This window comes from Sminthopsis crassicaudata, chromosome 3, assembly GCF_048593235.1.
Source record: "Sminthopsis crassicaudata isolate SCR6 chromosome 3, ASM4859323v1, whole genome shotgun sequence".
Lineage (NCBI taxonomy): Eukaryota > Metazoa > Chordata > Mammalia > Dasyuromorphia > Dasyuridae > Sminthopsis > Sminthopsis crassicaudata.
Window position 1 is genome coordinate 262,483,619 of NC_133619.1, and position 19,329 is coordinate 262,502,947.

The 19,329-nt window shown below is 34.0% G+C and overlaps 1 protein-coding gene across 1 annotated transcript in view; it reads left to right on the forward strand.

The window, feature by feature from the left end:
• The window catches only part of DYRK1A (dual specificity tyrosine phosphorylation regulated kinase 1A), a 288,823-nt gene that overhangs the window by 143,268 nt on the left and 126,226 nt on the right, over window positions 1-19,329 (forward strand). Inside the window, exon 13 of the mRNA XM_074300646.1 lies at window positions 428-7,792. Within this exon, the coding sequence (XP_074156747.1) occupies window positions 428-1,048 (621 nt within the window). The 3' untranslated portion in view covers window positions 1,049-7,792. The remainder of the gene's footprint in view (window positions 1-427; window positions 7,793-19,329) is intronic.

Here is a 19,329-nt window from a genome sequence, read left to right on the forward strand (position 1 = left end):
GGTTTATTATTTGGCAAATTAAATATGCCTTTAGTAGTCTATAATTAAATCAGCTTATTCCTGTTCTACCAAAATTACTGTGTATTTAACAAAAGTAAAGTTATTTTCACTGGAGATTAATATTTCATATTTTCAATCTGCCTAAACAATTTGAAAATGATTAATAGATCAGTCCATGTTTTAATCTATGACTTCTGTAATTAGTTAAAAAGGCAATGTCTTTATTGATGGGAGAGATAGTTGGATCATCTTTATGAATTATTTATGTATTGCATGTTATATATATATTTTTATTTATAGACTTAAAATTTGTGTGATAAAACTGCCAAATTCCTTCATTTTTCCCTCCTCTCAATTTGCGTACTATCTTAGTGTTGTTGCTGTTGAATTAGAAGTCAAATGTAGATCTTTATGTTAATTTCTACAGGTGCGCCAGCAATTTCCAGCTCCTCTTGGTTGGTCAGGCACTGAAGCGCCTACACAAGTTACTGTTGAAACTCATCCAGTTCAAGAAACAGCGTTTCATGTAGCCCCTCAACAGAATGCATTACATCATCATCATGGAAACAGCTCCCATCATCATCACCACCACCACCACCATCACCATCATCATGGACAACAAGCCTTGGGTAACCGGACCAGGCCAAGGGTCTACAATTCTCCAACAAACAGCTCCTCCACCCAAGATTCTATGGAAGTTGGCCATAGTCACCACTCCATGACATCCCTGTCTTCCTCAACTACTTCTTCCTCTACATCTTCCTCCTCTACTGGTAACCAAGGTAATCAAGCCTACCAGAATCGCCCAGTGGTTGCTAATACCTTGGACTTTGGACAGAATGGAGCTATGGATGTTAATTTAACAGTCTACTCCAATCCCCGCCAGGAGACTGGCATAACTGGACATCCAGCATACCAATTTTCTGCCAATACAGGTCCTACACATTACATGACTGAAGGACATCTGGCTATGAGGCAAGGAATTGATAGAGAAGAATCTCCTATGACAGGAGTTTGTGTTCAACAAAGTCCTGTGGCTAGCTCGTGACTAAATTGAAACTTGTTTGTTTCTTGTGTGTTTTTATAGAAGTGGTGTTTTTTTCCAAAAACAAGTGCAAAGCTGCTTGAATCAGAAGGAGTTTAACACACTGAACCGCTACAAGAGGGCAAAGCTGACTATTTTTTTAAACTTGAAAAGATTGCAAAGGGACAGTAAAGTGTTTTTTTTTTTTTTTTTTTTTTTTTTAAGAGCCATGTCTAAACCCATCTTAATGGATATCTCAGAGGTGTTACCTCATCTTTTGCCTCCCCAATTTTAACTTGCCACATCTCAATCATAGTGTTTTTGTCTTTCTATTCTACAAAAGTTAATGTTCAGATGTTGGTCTTAGTCATTTGCCAACTAATTTTAAAATAAAAAGTCACTGCATATAATTTACAAAAAGGGCCCCATGAGGGTTTTTTTGGGTGGGGGGTGGGGTTATTTGGGTTTTTTAAACCTCCAAACACACTTGGGCACAGTTATGCAGTACTGTAAGGAAGAGGGACCTTCAGATTACACAAAATATATTCAGCTCTACAAAGGGACAGTTGTATTGGAGTTTTTTAGGCACATTAAGCATGCTAAGTGGCGGTGATCAGAATTCTCCTTTTCTGAACCTACTGAGGATCAAAGCAGCAATTATAATGGGATTCTGTGTCTCATTTTATAGACCAGAGTCAGATAGTATTTGGAACATGGCTGGCCTCATAACTAAGGTGCACTGAGAAGCAATCAACGGGTCAGTTTTGGCCAGTCCTGGGGAGGTCTAATTGGTGGTCTTTGGGATAACCTTTGGCCTTATGGATTTGGACTCTAAGTTAGAAGAGCCTACCATTTCAAATGCAATCACTATTGGACATGCTTTTGCAGACAGTCCTTAATGCTGAAAACACAGAGAATGGGTAATTCAAGAGGCCTTTCTTTTAAAATAGACTTTTGTGACCCACTAATTGTAAGGTATTGCAAGGTCACTTTGTGTCATAAAGTTGACTTCCTTATTGGTTGAAGGTCACAGAAGTAGTGGTTTGCGTTTGATGGAAATAGCTACAGCTGTGTCCCTTCCTGCTTTTTACTTTTTCTTTTGCTTTTTCTCGGCACGTGGTATCTCCACCATTACTTCTGCACAAAGATGTCTTCTGTTCATCCTGAACATTTTAAAAAATGCAGAATTTTATGTGACTGCTTTTTTTGCCTCACAATTATGCTGTGAATTTTACAAAAATTTATTTTCTTTTTTTGATAATTTATTGTACCAAAGCTGTTTTTATAGCACATAGATGTCTGTAACCAATAATGTAGCAGTTCTGCACTTTGACACAAGGTGTAACTAGACCATTTTTAAATGTCAGTTGAAAATTATGGCTGTACTATTGCTTAAACAAAACTGGAACTGTTGTTGAATTCATAGCCAATACATTTATAACGATCTGTGTACTGAACATAATAGATTGACATCTAATTCAAGACTATAACATCTGTTAACATTATAAATGTCTTCAGGCTTCTGAAGGGAAAAGGGACACAAGATCTAGAAGCTATGAAACCAGCAGTAGTTTCTTGTATTCCTGATTAACATTCTTGTAAACTTGAAAGTAAGACCTTGATTGCACCAACAGGTCCCAAAGTGTTACCATGAGTGAAGCAAAAAGCTCATGTATGTCCTGAAGTTAACAGGCTGTATTTAACAGGTGCCTAGTTTGAGGTTATGCTGCCTTAATGTAACACAGTCTGGCAGTTGCTAAATTTGTGTTCCCACTTAAAATTGACCAATATTTCTGAGTGGTCGAGTTGTGAGAATGAAGATAGGTTATTTATTTGTCCAGGATATAAAAAAAAAAAAAAAAAAAGCCTAGAAAAGAAGCAGTAATCTACCTCTGCCAATAAACCCTGTTAAAAATAACTTAGCAGAACAGCATATACTTTTTATCAGTCGTTTCCATGTGGCTGACATGGTCAAATTTTTTTTTTCTGAACAAAACAGGTTTTTATATATAAGACCTTGAAAAGAGGAGGCCCAATATGTGTAAATGTGAATGGATACTTGGAAATATCAGTTTTATAAAACTTTTTTTTTTAATCGAAGGATCCTTATTTATTTCGTATTAAAATATCAAGCCTGTGGGTGACAATTTTTGAACTCAACAGTTCACAGAAGTTTACAATGAATGAAAGGTTGTCATCTTGAGTATAGCAATATTTAAAAAAAAGAATCCAATAGTTACTGCTGTCTTGGTATATAAAGTTAAGATATTTTATGGGTCAGGTCATTTTTTTTTTTTCTGTGCTGGTTGCCACATCTTAGGAAGCACCAAAAATTAAAGCAGTTTTGAAACCAATATTTACATAAAAACCATAAAATCCAATGCTTCTGCATACTGTGTTATGTTACAGTCCAGTTTTGTGTGCTTTACTACACAGTTTGGTTACAGGACTAATGTGCATTGTAAACATAAACAGCATGGAAAAGGTTAAATACCTGTGTTCAGATTGTAAGATCTAGTCCAGACTTGCTGTGTATATTGTAACGTTAAATGAAAAAAGAAACGCCCTTTGTATTATAGTCATGCAGTCTTATGTATGATAAACAGTTGAATAATTTGTCCTCAGACTCTTTACTATACTTTTTTTTAATTTAAAAAAAATGTAAATATAGTAAAAATCTTCCTATGCAATTACCCTGGTCCAGGTAATGGTCTGGTAGGTATACTGGGTATAACTTTAGTCAAATATGTAAAAATATTAGTTACATTGACATAGGCTTCAAAAAATTCTGAAAGTAAAAGTTGGAGGTTTAACAGATCATTTTGAGTTTTTTTTTTTTTTTTTAAAGCTTAATACACTAGTCTTCTGATTTCTGAGTTTTTATTCAGATATAAAGATTAGATGATTATATGTGTAGTTTGAACTACTTTGAAAAAAGTATTATTTAAACTTTCTGGTTACTTTCCCAAATAGACTGTGAAATTTTAGGCACATTTCTTATGTGTTTCAGAGTAATTTAAGCATATTACTTTTAAAATAGCCAGAAAATATTTCCTTTTCTAAAATATCCATTTTTTTTTAGACATTAGCTTTTAGTAATAGCTTTGGTCATGTGAAAAAAATTGGTCTTTTTTTTTTTTTTTTTTTTCCTTTTCTGATAAAGGCAGATTGGTAAGATAGTGTTAGTTTTATGTAAGGCATGTAGGCAACTCCCTGAAATATTTGTTTACAAGTAACAAAAGACTTCTATGTAGGCAATAGCATTTAAAAAAACAAACAAACAACTGATTCCTAAAATTCTGGAAATTGATATTTATGTTTATTTAATGAGCATTGGAAAGTGTTCTTAAATCAATTAGATTGTAAAAATTCTCTGACCTACAAAATTAATATTAGCTTTATCATTGCTATTGTATTCTTTATTTCCATCATCCCTATGTCACTAAGGGGAAAACAAATAATTTTCATCTAGCAAGTAATCAAGGTTTTGGTGGGAATTGCTGGAGATGGGTATTTTAAAAAAATTTTTTTTTTGATGTTTTTGTGTAAACATTCCAATAGAAAAATCAACAAAAGTAAGAAAAAGTTCTCTTCAAAGTAGATGGCAAATTTTTTCTATCTCCTTTCCTTTTAACTGACCTCTATTTAAGATCATGGAATTGAGCATTTCCATTGCTAATTTTATGGTGGAAACTAGATTTCAGACTGACTACTGATGAGGACACCATTCACACTTATTTTAAAGAAATTATATTTTATTGAGATAAAAAATGCACAGATTATGGTATATTAAAGACATCCCCTAGAATATGATTTGGGGCAAATGAAACAAAAAATTCTACTTCTTTTAAGTTTTAACAGTGGAAATAGTTAACTGATACTTTACATTTGCTGAAATGAAAAAAAAAATCTCATCAAAACATTTTCCAATAAAATTACCCTTTCTACCATTTTAGTTATAAAGGTATGTAATATTACTCTATATTTGTGTATTATATATACATATACACATACAATGTAATGTAACATTTGGACCAGAGCTGTGATTTCAATTACTCACCTCTTGGTGAGTAAAGTCCTCTCAGTAAAATCAACACCTGGTTTTCAGGCAGTTTTTAAAAAGTATGTCCCACAATCCCAGGATTTCCTGACTTTGAAGGCAATTCTCTTTTATACTACACAATGCTGCCTCTACTAAGATCCATATAGGATTTAAAATAGTAATACAAAGAAGTTCAAGTAAATAGAAAAGCCACTATAGATATGTCATGTTTTATGGTGTGTTATTCTTTTTGATGAAAGAGCAGTTCAATTTATATGTCCACTAAAAAAATGTCTTGTGACTGAACACAAGCCCCTTACCTTGTTAGGCATATTTTGAGGTCTATTTTTTATTTAAGGCATTGAATGTGATTGTTTTCTCAGAGAATCATTAAGGTAAGTATGACATCTTTACGTTCCACATTGGAATCGAGGAGTGGGGTAGGGGGCAGTATTTTATAGAGTTTTTCCTTAACATTGGAAACTACATATTTGTGTTAATAGTGATTTGCTTGGTCCAGTTTTGTCTTTGAAAATGATTGAGTTACAAAAATATTTCTTTAAACAGAAAACTATGTATCTTCTTTATCCTAAAGAACTGTATTTTCTCACATTATTTTTTTTACATTTGGGGACACATATTTTCCCACCAGAACAGATGGGGTAATGTTGGCAATTTAATTCACAGAATCTTTGAAAACTTCAGAGGAGCTGAAGTGGTACATAAAAGGCCTCCTTTATTTCTACCAACAGTTTAGTTTTTGATTGCTGATCCAAATCCAGAGGGTCTTCTGTACAACAAACCATCAGGATGGAAATTTTGTGGCAGAAACATCACATAATATTGTTGGAAAATGATGGGTGGGTTATGATGAGAACAAGAAATACAAAACTGGAGAAAGAACAGTCTCTACAAATATAAAAGAATTCATTCTTCATGTGAAGATTATACCAAAGTTTTATACCTAAGATGACCAAGTATTATTAAATTTGTCCTACTATTACTTGATAGGATTTTCCAGAATGCCACATTTAAGTTAAAAGAAATCACTTAAATATTTACATACATTTTGCATGTTCCCAAAACACTACAAACTATTTGACTATTTTAAATTTAAATTTTTTAAATTGGGGCTATCCTTAGGATATTTGATTTTTGTTTCAATTTTTATCAATCATTTTGTAATCCAAGGTTCTCTCACAGAAATGTACAGCAGAGGTGGGAGATAACACAGCCAAAGAAAGAATAAAATGGTATATAATGAGAATCACCAAAAGTCTCGCCTAGTAGTGAAAATTGGGAAGGCTAATAGACATCTTGTGTTAATGGTTCTCTAGTTCAAAGGTAAGTATGCTGAACTTAAGCGGGACATGCATCTTACAAATAAAGCCTGACTAATAAGAAACATTACATTTTTTGGTTAGGCAAAGGGGGAAGTTCATATTGTGAATTGCAGTTGGGAAAGCACATTTGGCTAATCACTTCTCAGAGTTTACCCAATAATAATAACTTGCTAATGGAGGAAAGGGGAGGGGGATATTAAGTCTAATAAACAGAAACTTTAATGATTTAGAAATATGTTTTTGATTTAAGAATATATTTTTGAAAGAATTGTTTTTGCCTGTAATTTGAAAGAAATGTTAATACTTTTAAAAGCATGAACAGATTTTGTCTTGGGATTATATTCTGATTCTTTGAAATAGCCTAGAACTAGTATTGGGAATGATTTGTCCAAACAAAGGATAGATAACTTTCTACTATTTTTGACTTGAACTAAAAATATTTTGAAAAACTATTTTGAATATTTTCAAAATTACAGTGCCTAAAGGGGTGATGAATGAGAATTTCCTAAGTGCTTTAAACTTTTTTGATATGTTGGTTGGTGTTTTACAAACTTTGTTTTTCTTGATTTTTATTTTTGTCCCCAACAAATAGCTATCAGAAAGGATTGCTTTGATAAGCCATTAAATGGTTTTAAGTTAGTTTTAGGTGTGACATGTTATTTTATTTTCTACTCTGTTGCAAGTAAACACTTATTAAGTGTTGTCATATTGAATTCAATCTAATAGGATGTGATATCATACAAGTATTTTGAACATTCACTGGGACCTTAAAAGGATGTTACATGTTACAGAATAGCTAAAAGCCCCATCATGTGGCATTTGATGCTGGTATAAAATATTAACTGGATTTATTATTATTGCCAGACAGTTGGTTTTCATTCCCACTACGTAGGGGTTGTGATAGTAAGGAGGATATGGTGGCATTTAAATGACACTAGCAAAAAAAAAAAAAAAAAAAAAATCAGAAGTAAACATCTTAAAATGCAAATATCCTAAAGGAAACAATCTGGGGGAAAAAAGCCTTAAGTTAGTGGAATAAAATTCTTTTAGAATCTTGGGATTTGGAAAGGAATGGAAAGAGATAGATTTGGAAACCAGGTGCCACTACAACACTCTTTAAAGCTTATCTTGAAAATATTCCACATTTAGTCCTGTTAGTTGAGTTGTATCCTTATTTATCTGCATAACTTTTACATACATGAAATATGGAGATGAGGTTTGAGGCTTCATTCTATCTTAGGCACTAGGGCAGAAACCTTTCACCAGCTCTAGAATTAGAATATGAACAATGGAATTGTAGAACTTTAAATGGTGGGGTAGATATATGTGGTTGCTTAGAGCCAAAAGAGAATGATATTCATGAAATTGAACTCAAGTTATTTGGTAAGCCTCTTGATTTGAATGTGTGTTAATTCTTCACCTATCATTTTTTACTGCTCATCCATGAAATACTTAGTGCTTCAATTGGAGTAAACAGTCTTGCTAAATGGATATGCAATTATTGTCCAATTCTTCTTTGCTTCATCACTCCCCCTTTAACCAACAATTTCAGAATGGAAATCAATAGGTATAATGACAAATTTAAAATAACTTAAAATATGTAGAGCACCTTCCTCTGCAAAGGACATATTGGGAACTAGTTAATTACAAAATTAATTTTAGCCATTTTTTCCGTATCACCATTTCCACCTTTACAGATTTGGATTTGATTTACGTTCTTTTCCTCTACTCTTGTCTCATGTCATTCTGCCTTGGCAGAATGGTATGTGGAGTATACCTAACAAGGGATGATAAATATTTTTTTTTGGAAGCTTGTACATGTAAATAAAAACTTTAACTGAAAGTAGAAAACTGCTCATAGGCACAGATATTGGGGTATTTACAATGTAGTAATAAAAGGATTAGAGATACCCCAAATTCATGGAGATAAACTTAAAGGAAAGAACTATTAGTAAAACATCAAGCTTCACATATCTTTGTGCATATGTACCAAGTATGAGTAAGAAAGAAGATGAATTAGATTGTGATGTCAGAGGGTAAATTTGAAATAAGAGATAACTCAAATTTGGTTGACTACAATCAATGTCTAGAATATGATTCCAGAAGGGTGCACCATATTTAGAAAGGAGAATGATTGGTAAAGAATTAAGGATAGAGAAAAGATGCAATGTATATTAAGAATATGTATATGAGGAAATCTGGACACAGCCACTGCCTACCCTTTCAGTGTTACCTGAATGGTTGGTTACTTTAAATTTTTCAAAGATTGTAGTATTCAGGAGTTAGCTATTCAAAAACGATGGTAAAATATTGATATTCAAGAGATAGACCTTTGTTTCTGGGAGAAGTCAGAAGTCTTTAAGTGAAGCTTGCAATTTTCCAAAGGCAATATGAAATAAGCTGTTTAATTTTAGGCCTTATTGTCTGTTTGTATTCTCTATCCAAGATATATGTAGTGATGGAAGAACTTTGTAGGTTCTTAATTTGTTTAATTTATAATTATCTTCAAAATAACCATTGGCATTATATATATGGATTGAAACTCGTGATTGGTTTAACAGTTCTCTTTCAAGAGATTCTACAGTGTTTGGGAGTATGATGCAACCAGAACAGTGTTGTTTATTAACACTCTTGTTGTCTCTCTCTCCCTTAGGACAATGCTAAATATCTTTATTGAGCATACATCTCTTTTAAGCCATTCATGATATTTATGATCAGAGTAGTCAAATTTTGCCTGTTTGTTCTTCAGGAATATAAAATTATTTTGATCAAGCATTCATTAAGCTTTTTTTTTTTTTTTTAAACTGATTTAAGCACTAAACATATAATTATAAAGAATGAGCTATATTTTTGAGACAAGTTTTGTTGAAAGAACCTTTAGGATGTTATGTTGCAGTATAGAATAAAATGATTTTTAACAAACAGTTAACTAGGGGGTATAGTAGATAAAGTATTAGGCTTGAAATTAGGAAAGTTCATTTTCCTGAATTCAAAACTGGTCTGAGGCAAGTAGTTGTTGTATAACCCTAGGCCAATCACTTAGCCCCATTTACTTTTTTTTTTCTTTTATGCCTTTTAGTCAGATGTATAATGTTAAAGATGTGACCTTTTGTAGAATATTACTTGATTATCAAGTAATATTCTACAAAAGGTCACATCTTTAACATTGTTCAGAAAATAACCATAGAGAATACTTTCAAAGCAACTGGATTATTAAGATTAGAAAGCATGTTAGTAGGTTTGTAGTTCTATTAATTTTTTTCTGTGGATCTTTACTTTCTTCCTCCTATGCTTTTCAGGTAAGATTCAGTCCCTCAGAGCTCTTATGATTGTGTTCTCTTCAACATGGATCTCTTTCTATACTTTATCTAATCTAGTTCTTTGTTTTAGTTTTATTGTTGGTTCTTTTGTAAACATATTGAGAATTGTCATTTAAGAGTCCAAATATAGTAACTGCTTTGTCTTTATGAGGAAAAGAGTTTGTTTTAAAGATGGTTCCACATGTATTTCATCTTCTGTTGTCTTTTTTCATCACTAAACATTTCAAGGACTTGACTTAATTTAACTTCATACTAGAGGAAAAAAATTTGATGATTTTCATATCAATCATGAGTAATTTTCTCTGTTAAAAATGTTTCACTTTTTCTTATGTCTTGGTGCTTGTTTGCTATACTGTACACCTATAGATTCTTTTCTTAAATGAAGTATTAATGATATAGAGAAATGAGGCTTCCATGGAGCCTTCAAAAATTTGATCTTTTTTATTATTTCTAATTGCTATTTTCCTCATTGTTTTCATGCATTTCCATCTTGGAAACTGAAGTCATTAAGTCATAATTGTGTTGATTTAATTTTGAGATTTATAGAGTTTTTGAGAAAATTTACCTCTTTTTCCTTTGCAACAGTTATTATTGCTACAGCTTCAATTTTCAAAGGTGGGTTGGTGGAGGTGGGGATAGTAATTATTTTGTAGATACGTGAAGTAATTGTAATACGTGACGATCACATGGCAACATGTGATTTTTATTTACCTGAAGACTTGAAGTTCCTTAAGCTGATTTTCATGATGATATGGATTCAATGCCTTTTCACTACTCTCATCGTTGAACTCTGGATGCTTGCAATTTATTAATGTGCTTTCAACTTTGTCATCCTTGACTCTTCTTTGTTAAGATAGTTTTATCTACCTTCATAACATATGTATTACTTCTCTCCACATCCAAAACTATGTTATAAATCCTTACCACTTCTTTCCAGGATTGTTTTAATTTGCCTGGGTTTCCTTAACTCCAATCTGTTCTCTATTTAGATGCCAAAGTGATTTTCTTGAAAGGCAGGTCTCATCTTTTTACACCTCAAATTCCAATAGCTTCTTGTAACTACTAATATTAAATATACAATTTTCTCTTTGTCATTTGAAGACTTTTCCAAAACTTACTCTTAGTCTTTACTCCATATACTGAATAATTCATCCATTCTGGTGTACTCTGCTGTTCTCACAGTACTTCATCTTTCTCATTGTGTACTTTTTCATTGGCTATGACCTCTCTCTCTCCTCTCTCTCTCTCTCTCTCTCTCTCTCTCTCTCTCTCTCTCTCTCTCTCTCTGTCTCTGTCTCTATCACACACACACTCCCTCTCTCAAGCTTGATATTCTTTTGACATTCTTTTTCTTTCCTCATCCCTGCTTATTCACATAACTTCTTTCAAGCTTCAATTCAAATATATTTTTCAGGAGACTTTTCTCCATTCTTTCCCACATCCCCAAATTTGGCACAGCAAAATTCCATCTTAAAGGCTCTCTTTCAACAAAATTCTTGCTTTCATAACAGAAAGGAATTTCATCTTTGTAAAATGCCTAGAACAGTGTTGATATTTAATAAACATTTGTTGATAGATCAGTGTGGATTTACATACATATATATATGTGTATACACACACATATGCTAGCCTAGCTAAAATATATATATATATATATATATATATATATATATATATATATATATATATATATATATATATGTATATAACAAAATTGTACTTTTCCTAGAAAAATTTTTTTGAAAAGTTGGAGAGATGTAAGCTCAACCATTGTTGGAAAAACAAGGTAGATTCAGACTGTTCAGAGAGGATGTTTATGCTGATAGAATCATAGATCCGTTGGGTATTTGTAGTATACAGAAAAGGGATATTAATGGTTCCATTTTAATCAGAACTTGAGAAGGTTATCAGTAAACTACAGATAGTTTAGAAGCAGAGTGATTAAGGTCAAAGGTCTTGAGATGAAAATATATAATAATCAATTGAAAGAACTGGGGATGTTTGGGGAGGAAATATTGAGGAAGTGGGTATGACAGCTTATTTAAATGATTTGAAAAGCTGTTAACATGGAAGAAAGATTTGATTTGTTATGCTTATGTCTAGATGGCAATATTAGGAGAAATGAGTGAAAAGTTGCAAGAGGCATATTTAAAAACATATTTGGAAAACCAAATAGCAATCAGAGCTGCTCAAAAAGAAATGGGCTATTATCTCTGAAAAACAGCAGGTTTACTACTTATTGAGTATATTGAAGGAGAGAACTTTTATCCAACTGCAAAGACAGTTTAAAATTCTGAGGCTCTGCCTAAATTTGATTCTGTAATGTTTCATACTTATCACCATTTTAATCCACAGAGCTCACCATTATTTAACATTCTCAAATCCTGCTACCTCTGTCTCTCTATTTTAGTCATTCACCAAGGTGATGAATATATCTCCCTTCACTTTTGCTTTTCATTAGTATTCCATGCTAACCCCAAACTCACTCTTCACTTCAGTGAATATATGGCTACTCTGTGTATTCTAGTTATTGGCCAAGTTACAGAGCTCCTCTCTGATTTCATGGGCTTATATTTTAAAAGTGAGGATTTGGCACATAACACCATTCTTGAAAATAACTGCTGTACCTGATATATTTAGTTAAAGGTGTAACAGTAGCAATTACCTTTCAGAACATAACCACTCTATGAATTTAATGAGCTAATTTATCAAATCCAATATGAATTTCAATTTAAATTTGCTTTATTTTAAATTATACTGATTTTAGCCACTTTTTCACATCACAACAAATCAAAATTTGTGGAATCAAGTTTAGAAATCATGAAAAATCAAAACTCATTTCTTGGGGAAGAAGCAAGCATTTTCTCAAGCATTTGCTGTACTTTGGCAGATGTCTTCCCGATTCTATTATCTCAATGAGATCTAAAATTTTGACTAAGGCTTTTTTTTTTTTTTTTTGTCTCATGCTATTCATTTTTATAGCTGGAAATTTGAGGACTTTATATTGTTTCAGCTTGAATGAAAATCAATAATTCCTTATACCTGCTGTTAGGCAATAAAAATTGAGATGCTTTTAAAAACTTTTATATTTCTAAGAGCACTTTTATACACTTTTCATTGCCTTCTTAGCTTCACTTCTGTACTGTGTCACTGCAAATGATCTCTATCATCTTCCAGCTTTCTCTTTATTTCCGACTGATCAAGACCTTGCTAACCAGTGACCAAGTTTAGGTACCTGTGTGTCAAGTACTAGGCCAGGAACTGGAGATACACTCTGTACTCTCAAGGAGTTCACAACTTACTGGGGAAGACAAACAAAGTAAATTAATACAAACAAACTATGTAGGAAATAGGTACTAGGAATTGGACAAAGTTTCCTGGAGAAGAAGGGATTTTAATTGTGACTTGAAGCCAAGGAAACTTAGAGACAGGGATGAGAGAGCATTTCAGGCATGGAGGATAGCCAGAGAAAATGTTGGGAGCCAATAGATAAACATCAAGGAACCCAAAGTAAACAGTGGGAAATGATGAATTGCTTGGTTGGTTATTCATCCTCCAAAAGGACTAAAATGACATCACCATTTTGGAGTCAAGATACAATTTGTCCAACCATGGCTGCTCAGACCAATGTGAGCTGTACCACAAATCTGGCAGAAATAATCTAACATGACTCTTTGGAGTGGAGACATCTCTAACTTTGTGCATCTCACCTTTCTTTGATAATAATGCAATTCTGCTTTGCTCGTAAAGCACAGCACCTTCTTTGATGTGGGCACACACAGTATCTTCCATGTCATGCAGTCAATTCCAAAGTTCTTCAGAGACCTTGAGAGTGTCTTTGGATCACTTCTTCTTACCTTGATGTGAGCCCTTGCTTTGTGTGAGTTCCCCGTAAAAGAGTCTTTTAGACAAGCACAAACTGTGGTCACCTCATCAGAGCTGGACACTTCAAGTGGAAGCAGTTCAGTTTCCTGGCATGGTGCTGGAACTGGTCCGAGTTTCCGAGATGTGCGGCAGAGCGCTCTGCACAACAGCTCAGTAGACCTTCAGTGTAGGAGCTTCTTCTGGAGCTTCCCTAGTCCTGAGATACTTCTGGCAACATGTGCATCCATCTCCTCGTTGTGTACATGCACAGTTCAGTGACCTGACCTACAGCCTTTCTCCATCTGCTGTAACTGATGGTTCCACGTGTGGATGGCATGGCGCTGGTGGTGGAAACCCCCTGTGTCCTTGGTGTAAGTTGTCGGGGCTAAACTGGCACAGGCACAGAACTGATCCGTGCTTTGTGGCATCTTGACCTCGGCAGTTTTGAAGCATGGTCATCTGGCGACACTCCCTCCTGCTAGTCTTGGCTTGTAACCAAGGAAGAAGGGTGGAAAGAGAGGTGAGAGCCGAAGGCCTTGGGACACCAAGCAGAAGGTTATGTTTTGATCCCAGATGTGATGGCGAGTTGGTAGAATGGAGTTCACAGGAAAGTTGAGGAGATAGGTATGACATGATCAGACCTAGATTAAGGGAAATAACTGGCTGGATGGTAGTGGGGAGAGACACAAGGCAAGCCTATCTATTGATGCTGATACAACAGTACAAACATGAAATGATAAAGATGTGCCCCATATTAGCAACAGTATCAGAGGACATTAGGGAGCTGTATTTGAAGGCTATTGTGAAGGCGAAATCCACCTTGGTAGAAGACTGCATAATGAAGAATGAAAGATAGTAAAGAGAATCTAAGATGGCACCTAGCTTCAGCCTGAGGGGCTGGGAGGTTGGTGTTACTTCTGATAATAATTTGGAAATTTAGAAGAAAACAAGGATTTATGGAGAGGGATAAAGAATTTTGGATATGCTCAATATAAAATACACTGGGCTTTCAGACATGCAAGGCTGAAGTCAGCAAAAATTGGAGAGCAGGAGAGGTAGATTTTGATGATGCAGAAATGATCTGATAAGAGAACCAGAAAAGAGTTGTGTCTCAGAGACCTAGACACAAGCATGTTATCAAGTAGAAGGGATGTAAAAGTTTGCAGAGAGATGTCAAGGAAAAATGAGGATTGAAAAAACGCCACTGGATTTGGTAAAGTCATTGGTAACTTGGGAAAAAACAGTTTCTCCTGAACAATGAGATCTGAAGCTGGATTGTAAGGAGTTAAAAAAGTAAAAGTAGATACCTATCATGAAAAATATAGGACAGTAGATAGCAGGAATGTAATGATCAAATGAGGGCTTTTTTTGAGGATGTTTGAAGGATGGGCATGCTTGTAGGCATTAGGAAAGGAGTCAGTAAATGGAAAAATTGCAGGTAATGGTAGAGTGGGGATGTGGAGGGGGAAATTATAATAAAGGAGATGGGGTGGAATGAGATCACTTGTGCAGGTTGAGGAATTTGCTTTGGTAAAGCATAGAGCCACCTCTTCCTGTGTGAGGGCAGGGGGTGAGATTGTGACAGAAGACATCTATCTGAATGATAGGAAGAAGGGTGAATAAGGAGCTCTTGGCAAATGAGAAGGAACTTTGAGAGATTTGAGGAGAGATTTAAAAAAAAAAAAAGGTTTGAAAGAACCATTAGGAGAGTGGCATAATGCATAAATGTAAACCAGGAAAGATTGTCATCTAGCAGGAAGAATATAGACCCAGATAGGGTAGCATAATTTTGAGTGACATTCTCCATCTTTCAGAAGCATATACAGATAGTAATACATAGGAGAAAAGGTAGTCGATGATGAAGTGATCCAAAACAGAAAATTGAGAGGATACAAATCAGCAATAGGAGAAAAGAGCTACAGAGTTGTGCCTTTCAATTGAATGCTTAACTTTTCCTTTACTGGTATTCCTTTACTGGTATTTTCCCCCTCACTTACTTTTTTGCTTCCAAACCATGTCTCAAAACATCTTCTGAATAAATTACTCATTTGTAATATATTTCAGTTAGATCCATGTTGTAAATAAGCCCAAATGTTCTTATCTAACTGAAATATATTACACAAATTTTGTGGTTGTCTGACTCTGCAACCTCATTTGGGTTTGGGGTTGTGTGCCTGATTGTAGGCCTGGCACTGCATCTATTAAGACTCTTAGCTTCTCCTACAAACATTTTACTTTCCCTTTAGTTGAATTCAAATTTTCAGGTTTTACAAACAGTTCATTTTGGCAAGAAAATCTCTTCTAGTTAGAGAAGAGCTTGCAAATTAAAGGTCTTTTAGTTTCAGGTTACTCTGAATCTTATTTAGTTAATTCTGCCAAATCATTTTCATAGACCACAGTTGTTCATTTTTTATATGATATTTTGCATTGTTAAATTATTTTGTTACTTTTAGTCCCAAAAGCCTTTTTCTTTCCAAGCTGGAAAGAATCCTAGCTGGTTCTTCAACACCAGAAAAGACTTACAAAATCACTCTAGTGGAGAAAAACCCCCTTTCTCCTTTATACTAAAGCACCACAAATATTTACTCTCCAGGGAAAAGAGAGAGTAATAGGGAAGTTTGGGTGGGTGGTTGTAAATTCCACAGTCTTTACTTTTAATTGTCCTAAGGAGCTGCACTCCCAAACCCAATAGGATATCTAAAACATCTCAGTAATAACTTGAAAGTCCATTTTAAGTAGATTATATATTCAGCCACAAATATAGTATCTGATTAGTTTATCATATATAAATTTCTGCACATGAGAAAGGAACTTCTCACTCTTGTCTCTTATTGCATTCCCAGTTTGGTCAGAATTAGGAACACAAAAATGAGATCATATCTTCTAAAAGTTTTGAAACTTTTAGCAGAAATATTCTCATTCTTTTCATCCTTTTTCCTTTGGCTGAAAAAGTCATTAGTTTTTTTTATTTTGTTTTTTTTTTTTTTGTTTGTTTTTAATCAAGACACAGGATACAGACAATAACTCACAAAAAATTCTCTACAATGTAAACTCAAAAAAATTTATTCCCCCCCCCCCCAAGACCATTAATAGCAAATGAAAGGGTTGGTTTTCTTTTTAAATATTTAAAGTTTTGAGTTCCAAATTCTATCCCTCTTTGCTCCCTCCCTGAGATGATAACAATTACTTATAGGTTAGACATATGCAACTATGTAAAACATTTCCATGTTAGTCGTTTTGTATTAGAAGATTCAAATAAAAAAAAAAAAAAAGAAAAAGAAAATGAAAAATAGTATGATTCAGTCTGTATTGAATTGCCAGCAGTTCTTTCTCTGAAGTGGATAGTCTGCTTTATCTTTAGTCTGTTGGGACTATCTTAGATCATTATATTGCTGAAAACAGCTAAATCATTCATAGTTCTTTGTCCAACAAGATTACTGTTACTGTGTACACATTCTCTTGGTTCTCTTCACTTCATTGTGTATCAGTTCATGTTAGTCTTTCTAGGCTTTTCTGAAATCATCTTGTTTGTTATTTCTCATAGCAAAATAAATATTCCATTACAATCATATCCCACAGCTTGCCATTTCCAAATTGATAGGCATCTTTTTGATTTTCATTTCTTAGCCACTACAAAGAGCTCCTATAGTTTTTTTTGTTTGTTTGTTTTTGTTTTTTGTACCAGTAGATCCCCCCCTTTCCCTTTTTTGGATATTTTTGGGATATAGACCTAGCAGTGGTTTTGCAGGAAAGGGTATGGACAGTTTTATAGCGCCTTGGGCACAGTTTCAAATTGCACTTCAGAATGATTAGATCAGTTCACAGCTTCCCCAAGGGTGCATTAGTATTCCCTTCCAACATTTGTCATTTTCTTTCTTTTTTTTTTCTTTTTTTTTTTTTTTTTTGTCATATTAGTCACTCTGGTGGGAAGTGTTCTAATTTGCATTTCTCATTTAATATTTTGGCTGTTTTTGTGTTTTTGGCCTGGTCTTAAGTTTTTCTTTTTTTTTTTCCTAGAGATTTTTTTTTTAATATTTTTTATTTACCAGATATATGTATGGTGATTTTACAACATTGACAATTGCCAAACCTTTTGTTCTAATTTTTCCCCTCCTTCCCCTCTCCCCCAGATGGCAGGTTGACCAATATATGTTAAATATGTTAAAGTATATATTAAATACAATATATGTGTACATGTCCAAACAGTTGTTTTGCTGAACAAAAAGAATCAGACTTTGAAATAGTGTACAATTAGCCTGTGAAGGAAATCCAAAATGTAGGCGGACAAAATTAGAGGGATTGAGAATTCTATGTAGAGGTTCATAGTCATCTCCCAGAGTTCTTTTGCTGGGTGTAGCTGGTTCGGTTCATTACTGCTTCTAGAGAATTTTTTTAAGCTAGCAAGAATGTTTTTGCTTCCTCTTTGCTTTCTGTTTTCCCAGTGTTATCAGTTGTCCTACCTAGGACAAGGAACTTGCATAGATCTTTTAAAATAGATTTGTCAGAATTGAAATTCCCACCATCTGACTTTAGCAACTAGATTTTCCCTTAGTATACTCATTCTAGATCTGACACAGGGATAGACTTTAAGGCTATTTTTTATATTGAGAGTAAATTTTGATCATATAGGCCAAAGTTTGTTTACTTTGTTGACCCATGATTGAGTTTATCCTCAGACTGAATTGAGAGATCCCTACTTTTAAGGATTGCCCTTTTTTTTTTTTTTTTTTTTTTTTTTTTTTTTTTTTTTTTTTGCCCCTCACAACCAGGTAATTGCAAAGCTAAAGAAGCACTTCTTGCCTCTTGGAAGAGTCTATGCTTACATTCTTCTTGTATCTCAGAAAGGGTAACATACAAAATTCCAAGGTAAGAATGTAAGAGAAAACAGAAAGACATGTCTCTTGCTTTTTAGTTTACTGAACATGTGGTAGCAGGTAACAGGGTTTAGATTTCTCTTAGTCCTATTCCAGATACATACTTGGAAACAAAAGGAGGCTCTTCATTGAATTACAGAATTCTATTCCTGAATCACTGTGAACTCCTTGTCAAGTAAAAGATGCAATTGCTCAAATTATATAATCTGAACTCTGTGCAACAGTTTATCTGAGATTTTTAGGTGCAAGCAACCTATTGAAGGGAAAGTGGGAGACAAAATCAACAGGCATGCTATTTAAAGATGCAATTCTTGCCAGTACTATTGTATACTAAAGAGCCCAGTTTTCTTCAAGTATGGCTAAGAAACATTGACTGCCTTAAATGCCAAAAATGTCAGTTTAATTTCTAAAAGTCTCTTCAAATTATATTCTAGTAGGCCTTATATCATGTAAGAAATTGAGAAAAATTACTCATCGCCTTTCAAAAGCAGTTGGATCCAAGAAGACTGATATGGGTAAGAAATTTTATCTGGTAGGCACCTCAGAAATCCTAGAGTCCAAGAGTCTCCCCTGCCCCGTAGTTCTGTTATTGAAGATATACTAAGTTGTTGGGGAATTTCTTAACCCAGAAGCTCTAGTATCTCCTGAAGAATAATTCCTCCCATTTCAGTCCATTTTATTTAGAAATCAAGAGGCAAAGCTGAAAGATAAATTTAATTATCATCAGCTGATGAGGAGGTGCCAGGTGGACAGTAATTCCATAGAATAAAGAGAAATTCATATAAGTATATAATTGGAACTGTTGTTCATGATTTCTTGGAATACACTGTCTGTGAGATTTTCTTGGTAAAAATACTGAAGT